Source organism: Mastomys coucha, unplaced genomic scaffold (genome assembly GCF_008632895.1).
Source record: "Mastomys coucha isolate ucsf_1 unplaced genomic scaffold, UCSF_Mcou_1 pScaffold21, whole genome shotgun sequence".
Taxonomy (NCBI): Eukaryota; Metazoa; Chordata; class Mammalia; order Rodentia; family Muridae; genus Mastomys; species Mastomys coucha.
This window is the reverse complement of record NW_022196904.1, coordinates 32,525,027-32,533,221: the sequence shown is the minus strand read 5'-3', so window position 1 is coordinate 32,533,221 and position 8,195 is coordinate 32,525,027. Positions and strand designations below refer to the sequence as shown.

At 41.6% G+C, this 8,195-nt stretch overlaps 1 protein-coding gene and 1 long non-coding RNA gene across 2 annotated transcripts in view; one reads left to right on the top strand and one right to left on the bottom strand.

Moving 5' to 3' along the window:
* Window positions 1-4,129: 4,129 nt before the first annotated feature.
* LOC116102072 lies at window positions 4,130-4,976 on the top strand. The gene is made up of 2 exons (XR_004122997.1): window positions 4,130-4,403; window positions 4,769-4,976. It is a non-coding gene; the product is annotated as an uncharacterized LOC116102072 (long non-coding RNA).
* Window positions 4,977-4,980: 4 nt separating this feature from the next.
* LOC116102063 (uncharacterized protein C2orf78 homolog) overlaps window positions 4,981-8,195 on the bottom strand; it is a 135,806-nt gene continuing 132,591 nt past the window's right edge. The window contains 2 exon segments of the mRNA XM_031386263.1: window positions 4,981-6,288; window positions 6,290-6,995. Coding sequence (XP_031242123.1) covers window positions 5,151-6,288; window positions 6,290-6,995 — 1,844 coding nt within the window. The 3' untranslated portion in view covers window positions 4,981-5,150.

Sequence of the window (8,195 nt, the reverse complement as noted above, 5' to 3'; positions counted from 1 at the left end):
GCAGAGCCCCTGAGGAGACAGCTATACCAGCCTGTACTTGCTGGCATCCACAATAGTGTCTGAGTTTGTTAATTATATATCGTAAGGATCCCCAGGTGTGATAGTCTCTGGATTGTCCTTCCTTCAGTCTCTGCTTGACACTTTGTATCCACACTTTGGCCATCCTTCTTGTTGAATTTCTTGTGGTTTGTGAATTGTATCTTGGGTATTCTGAGCTTCTGGGCTAATATACACTTATCAGTGAGTGCATACCATGTATGTACTTTGGGGATTGGGTTACCTCACTAAAGATGATATTCTTCAGATCCATCCATTTGCCTAAGAATTTCAGAAATTCCTTGTTTTTACGAGCTGAATAGTATTCCATTGTGTAAATATACTATATTTTCTGTATCCATTCCTCTGTTGAGGGACATCTCGGTACTTTATAGCTTCTGGTTATTATAAATAAGGCTGCTATGAGCATAGTGGAGCATGTGTCCTTATTACATGTTGGAGCATCTTCTGAGTATATGACCAAAAGTGACATAGCTTGGTCGTCAGGTAGTACTATGTCCAATTTTCTGAGGAACTCAAAAACTGATTTCCAGAGTGGTTGTACCAGCTTGCAATGGTACCAGCAATGAAGGAGCACTCCTCTTTCCCAACAACCTCACCAGCATCTGCTGTCATCTGAGTTTTTGATCCTTGATATCCTGACCTGTGTGAGGTGGCATCTCAGGGTTGTTTTAATTTATATTTCCCTGATGACTAAGGATGTTGAACATTTCTTTAGAAGCTTCTTGGCCATTCAATATTCTTCAGTTGAAACTTCTTGGTTTACCTCTGTACCCCATTTGTTAATAGGGTTCCCTGGAGTCTTAACTTCTTGAGTTCTTTGTATATATTCGATATTAGCCCTGTATCAGATTTATGATTGTTAAAGATCTTTCCCCAACTGGTGGTTGCTGTTTTGTCATATTGACATTGTACTTTGCCTTACAGAAGCTTTGAAATATTATGAGGTCATATTTGTCAATTCTTGATCTTAGAGGATAAGCTATTGGTGTTCTGTTCAGGAAAATTTCCCTTGTGCCCATGTGCTCAAGGCTCTTTCTCACGTTATTTTCTATTAGTTTGAGTTTTATCTGGTTCTATGTGGAGGTCCTTGATCCTCTTGGACTTAAGCTTTGTACAAGGAGCTAAGAATAGATTGATTCTTTTAATATCTGAGTAGGAGTCCATTCTGTAAATTATTCCTGTGCCCAATTCACTGCCACAGGCAATCACGAATATTGGCCATTCCCTTCTGTCTACTTCAGAAAAACACTCCTTATGTTTGCCCCAAGAAAACACCATCGAACACAACTGACTTTCAAATGAACCCTTGAATTTCTACCCCAGGACACTATGAAAACAGAGCTAATAGAAAAGTTTATAGCACTAAGTGGTCTCATAAAGAAATTGGAGACTTCTCAAACTACCAAAAGTACATCTGATGGCTCTAGACAATAAAGAAAGAAAACACACCCAAGAGGAGTAGACAGTAGGAAAAAATAAGTCTCAGGGCTAAAATCAATCAATAGAAACAAAGAGAACAATGTAATGAATCAATAAAACCAAGAGCTGGTTCTTTGAAAAAATCAACAAGAGCAACAAACCCTTAGCCAAACTAACAATCAGACAGTATCCCATTTAGTTGAGAGTCTTCACTCTCTTCTATACCTATTATACTTAGGTTTGGTCCTTTCATTGTGTCCTGGACTTCCTGGATGTTTTGGGTTAGGAGCTTTTTGATTTTTGCAGTTTCTTTGACTGTTGTGTCAATTTTTTCGACAATGTTTTCTGCCCCTGAGATTCTCTTTTCTATCTCTTGTATTCTGTTGATGATGTTTGCATCTACAAGTCCTGATCTCTTTCGTGCGTTTTCTATCTCTACATTGTCTCCCTCTGTGATTTCTTTACTGTTTCTGTTTCCGTTTTTAGATCCTGGATGGTTTTGTTCATTTATTTCACCAGTGTGATTGTGTTTTCCTGTAGTTCTTTAAGGGATTTTTATGTTCACTCTTTAAAGACTTCTAGCTATTTACCTGTGTTCTCCTGTATTTCTTTGAGGGATTTATTTATGTCTTTCTTAAAGTCTTGTATCATCAAAATGAGAAATGATTTTAGATCTGAATCTTGCTTTTACAGTGTGATGGTGTCTCCAGGACTTGGTATGGTGGGAGAACTGGGATCTGATGATACAGTACCTTTGGTTTGTGTTGTTTATTTTTTTATGCTTGCCTCCCACCATCTGGTGATCTCTAGTGCTACCTGACCCAGCTAAATCTGACTGTGGACTGTCCTTCCTGTGATCCTGGTTGTGTCAGAATTCCTCAGAGTCAGGCAACCTCTGTGATCCTGTGATTCTGGGAACTTGTGATCTTGGGCCCTTCAGAGTGGCTAAAATAGAGCTTCCTCTGCATATTATGGGAATTGCTGCATAGTTTGTGCCCAAGGTATGCTCAGGGCCCAGAGAGACTGGAAGGAACCCATGCTACTGGGCTGGCTGAGTTCCTGCATGTAAGCATCCTGCTGGTCCCACTTACTCCTCGTGTTGTGACAAATGTTGTATCCTCCTCAACTCTGATCCTATGATCCTGGGTGTGTTAGAGCTCCTGGGTATGGAACTTCCTCTGGATATTGTATGGAATTTGCCCTCTAGCACTGCCTGGGGCACCAGCCTAGACAGACTCCTTACACTAAATTCTTAACTGCAATACTGGTCCTACCTCCTGAAGGATACTAACCCATATGATTTCCTCAATTGCAACTCCCTGTGTCCAATGATTTTAGCTTGTTTCAAGTTGAAACAAAACTAAACAGCATACTCTGAATACTGTCTACAAGCTTTTAGTTTCTTTCTCGCTGCTATGAAACAATACCTGGCAGAAACAAGGAGGGAAGGTTTGTTTTGGGCTCATGTTCAGATATCTGTAGGGAATCACAGCAAGGCAGGCATGATAGAGTGGCACAGTTAATAGCAGTATGGTGTATGTCAGTGGCTTCCAATTTCATGGCTGACCAGGAAAGAGAGAGGCCAGAACCATGTCTCGACTGTAACCTTAAGGGCCACTCCTAATTATCCATTTCTGCAAGGAAGGCTGTGCTACCTGAAGGTTATATAGCCTTCTCAGTTACTACCACCAGTTACAAACCAAATGCTCAATGGCATTAACTGAGTCAAGAAATGACAAACACAGTCAAGAAGGCAGAAAAATCTTCTGGATAACTGGTAAGAATGTAAGCTTTTACATCATGTACAGGAGTTGTAGCAAGTCCCCAGACCTTACCACAACTGAGACCATGCTGGAAATACCAAGCTGACCTTAGAATACATCATGTAGACCCCCTACACCTGCTGAAAATGGCAACAAAGTTTTAACCATCAAACACCTAGGCCATAGTGCCTGGATCCAGGAAAAGCCCCTAAATGTAAAAGTCTTGCCTTTTGGCTTCTATAGTTCTGCCACTTGATAAATGTTACTGATAACTGAAGTGTGCCAATTCAAGACATACTTTTTGTGCTTAAGCCTCCAAAGTCAAGCTAGAGAGATGTTTCAGTGGTTAAGAGCACTGGCTGATCTCCCAGAGGTCCTGAGTTCAATTCCCAGCAATATCATGGTGGCTCACAACTGTCTATAATGGGATCTGATGCCTTACTCTGGCATGCAAGTGTACATGCTCATAGCATACACATATACATAAAATAAACAAATCTTTTCAAGAATTATTCAAAGGGAGTGAGTTTCAGGGCTGCATGTTTTCCACAAGCACCTGCTGACCAGCAGTATAAACTTACTATTGGCCCTTAAAAGTTTCCATGTGTGTTTTCTAGAATCAACACTCAGAATCACAATGGAGGCTATTCAAAAAACTAAAAATGATTCTAACATATGGCCCATGTAATACCACTCTTGGGTATTTACAAAAAGTATTTCAATTCACTATATTAGAGACATATTTCCCTGACATTGTCAATTGTAGCACACTTGAACTTGGCTCTCACATTTCATAACCAGAATATCTAGTTACAGTTCCCCTGAGAAACAGAATTGATACAATGAAAATATATGGAGAATGTACACACACACACACACACACACACACACACACACACACACACGAATGTCTTGCAGGCTAAGGTCTTGATAATATAATAATGGCTAACACCAGTCCTGTTTTTATTCAAACCATGAGGCTATCTCAGCTGGTCTTCAGTATACATTGTCTGGAATCCTGAAGAAAGAAGCTGTAATGCTTGTAAAGGAATGAATTGGATATCAAGAGAAGAGCAAGGACAAGCAAGCAAAGAAGAAAGAACTTCCTTCTTGCATGTTCTATCTACAGGCTGACACAAGAGGTTTTGGCTCAAATTAAAGGTAGACCTTCCCAACAAAGAAGATCCAGATTAATGTTGAGTAATTGTACTTCAGTGATTTAAAAGTTTTAATTAAGAAAATCCCTCACATGTTTTCCCCAATAAATTGAGCTTTAATTAATTCCGAATGTAGTCAATTAGACCCCAAAAATAGCCATTACAACAGACCACTGGAGATATATTTGGGAAATAGCCTTATTGTCAACAACAGAGAAGAAGATAAAGAAGATGTGATGTGTAAACACAATGGGAAATTTATTCATACAAATGAAATTATGCTGTCCATAGGAAAACAATTAGGTGGACACTGTCATGACTTAACTAGGCTCAGTTAATTCTATTTTCTTTCCTATCTATATGTCCTAGATCATACCTCTATAAGTGAAATCCTGTATGTATATGTTTCATACAATTGGAAGAAAATCGCTGCAATGTAAAAATGAATATGAGCTATATTGAGAGGTGAGAAATGTACAAGATTTTGGAATGGAAGGAGAGTGTGCTTAGTACTCAGTATATACTTCAAGATATACCTTGTCCAGTTAATTAAAAACTCAAAAATAATTATAGCACATCTGTAGCATTTTCTCAATTGATTTAATATTAAATAAATATTACTTAAGTTTAATTTCATATAGAATACAATTAAAACTAAATCATCACAGTGAAGAAAATATTAGAATAAAATAACCAACTTAACATCAAGTGTATGTCAAAAAACACTTTGTTACAAAGATCTTGGCAGCTCTTACATTACATAGCCATAATATTGAGAAATTTCCATATCCTTCTCCCTCTGAAGGAAAACCTGGAGTTTTCCAGTTGAAGGGTTCTTGGCATCATTCTCACGCTCCTGTTGGGCTCGCTTCTTCATGGCCTCCCTCTCAGGCCTCTGCTCTTTTGTGATGGGCTGTGAGACAACTGGTCCCAGAATGTCGACTTTCCTCCATGGAATGGGTTGGCTGCTGAAGTCTTGCAGCAGATATTGGGTTTGAGGTTTGGGAGGTGATGGTACCTTGTTCCTGGCATCAGAAACAAGCTCTCTCTGGAATGAAGTGTGAGATGATGCTCTGTCCGGTGCAGGCCTTGAGGTGGCCAACTGGGGTGCAGCACTAGAGTGGATGGGGTTGTTTACATTAGGTTGTGTGGCACTGGAGGAAACTGGAGGAGCTAGCTTGGCAGAGGTCATCAAAGAAGTGCTGACAGGAGGTGCTTGGGCTGGCCTGAGTGTGGTAGGTTGAGATGAGTGAGAGTGAGGCTGCACAGGGTAAGGAGCAGTAGGCCTGCATAAAGCCTGGGAAATGGGCTTTCTAGAAGCAGGTCTGGATTGAAGCTTGTCAAGGTTTGGAAAAGGCAGAAGTACTAATTTGACCTTCCCAGCTGGGGGCAGCTCGTACTGGGATGGAGATCTACAATCTTTGTCCTCATTAATCTCTGCTTTCTGAACCTTCTCTGAGCTTTTAGAAGGACGCTGGCCCTCGACTGACATGTTTAGCAATGTTGTAGTAATTGGGCCTGAACCTGGATCTTTGTTGCTGGTGAAGGTTTGCAGACCCCTAAAGGATGAGGTGCCAGTTTTCTTCTCATTCTTCCTACTCTTCTTCCCCAGAGGGTGGAAAACTTGCACAGACTCCAGCATGTGCATGCCAAGGTGGGTTCGAGGCTTCTTGAAGCTGTTTTGACTGAGCTCAGGTGGATTCCTCTTCCTCTTGGTCTTGGAGATGGTGGGCTTCTCTTCTGATTTGACTCTCTTCCTTGACTGCTTAAGCTCTTCAGTTTTCTTAGTGTTGTTCTCTGGTCCATTTGGTCTTTCTTGCTGCTGTCTTCTAACTCTTCTGTTCTTGCTGGTGGGCACTTTCAGAGCTTTGCCCTCCGGGTTCTTTGCTGTTTTCAATAGCTCTGTCACTGGCCCCGGTAACACACACAGCCACTTCTCCCTCTACTATGTCCTGGTGATGGATTTTGGCCTGAGGAGCTCCCTCAAGCAGCTCAGAGGCTTTATGTTTATTCTTCATCACCTGGTCAGAGGGTCCACTAATGACTCTCCAGTTTTCACAGCACTGATCCTGGTCTATATCTGTGAGGGTGTTGAGGAGTTGGGGAAGCTGAATGTCTGCCTCAAGTGTAGTGATGTCTTTAAAGTCGCAGCTGGATCCAATCTCATTCTCTAACCCCACAAGCTCTTTTGGACCGAAGCTGATGCCTCCCAAATGGGCATTATCAGAAGCAGGCTTCTGCCTTAGACTCTCAGTATCAATGCAGTGCAGAGGTTCCTGCAAGTCAGGATGTTTTAAAGTCATGACCGGTGTGTCTTGGTTTCCTTTTGTGCCCTCATATGCATCCAGAGTCTTTAAAAACTTGTCTTTTATCTCAGTCTTATTTTTGTTCTCTGTTTCTTCCAGCCTTGGAGCTGGAGACAAGGCCAAGAATTCTGAAGGACTGTGGATGGGGGCTGCTAATGCCCTGTCCCCATTGACAGTTGGTAGACTTATCTCAGAAACCTGGACAAAGGTGTTGCAGAGCTCTGGACTCTGGACCTGACATTGTGTCTGGCCTGAAGGTGGCAATCCCAGGGACTTCTCCATTTGAACCACTGGAAAAGAGTGAATGAAGAAGTCAGTTCTGGAGTAAATTTCATGTTCCCCACCCCAAACCCCTTTTCATAGGAGCACAGCATTCTGTCCCTGCAACACTGGGAGGGGGGGGCACTCCTATGCGCTCTTGTTGAGGAGCTTGGATGCTTCCTCTGTTGGCAGACAGGTGGAAACTGCTCTGTTTCTGTAGAACATTGCATGTCATATCTTCTCAGATATTTTTGTTTTCCTTCTTGTGTGGTTTGTGGAGGAAAACCCTCAGTGGGTCTATTACTAAATTCCCTGGACATATGTTCCTCACTTTCCTTCCCCTTTGTCTTTATTAAAAGTGCCCCTCATTTTAGTGGAACTTTGCTATTAGGTAGGTTGTCTGGTCCATAATTTCCAAAAGTTACCTAACCCTTTGAATAATTACTCAGATGGCCCCAGAATCTTGGTTTTTTATCTGGGTTTAAGTATCCAAACACCTTTAGGCACACTCCTGTACGGCAAGCATTTAAACATTTATCTAGCCCCATGTTTCACAATTAATAAGTAGAATGGAAAATGGTATGAGAATTTGAAATTGTTGGGCTTGGGTGTAACTCAAGATTAAAAAACATGTCCACATGACCTTATGTTCTTAGATATGGGTTACTTCTGAAGTACCACAGCAAAAGGAAGATCAGGAAGGAGTCTATTACAGTGTATGGGTGGATGGGACTGATTGTCTTGGTATTGAATATGGTGTGCTCAATGGATATCCCTTAATACAGGATGGATGCTATTCATTGTGGCCTTCCATTCTCTCTTTTGATAGAGACAGAAGGTGGTGGTGGAAAGCCAGAGCTGGACTTAGCCTGAGAGGACACTCACTTTCCCTCTGTGTGGAGTATCCACTACTCAAATGTAAAGGTCAGTCTCATTGGAGTGCTGATCCCACTCCTTCCCTCCTGGATCTGTACTCACCGGGAAGACTGTTGTCTGGCATGGATTGAGCAGATGTAGAATATGTGAAGGCAGAGGTAACGAGTGGTATTTGTACATTCCTTGGCTGAATCTCCTTTAGCACCATCACCATCTCTGGTTGGAGTGCAGAGGTCTGAATCCCATGATAGAACACAGGGCCATGGGCTTGCAAAAACTGCCCAAATTCTCCAACTATAAGAGGGCCCAGGCTGTTTTGCTCATAATAATAGACCTGATTACCCTCCTGGTAG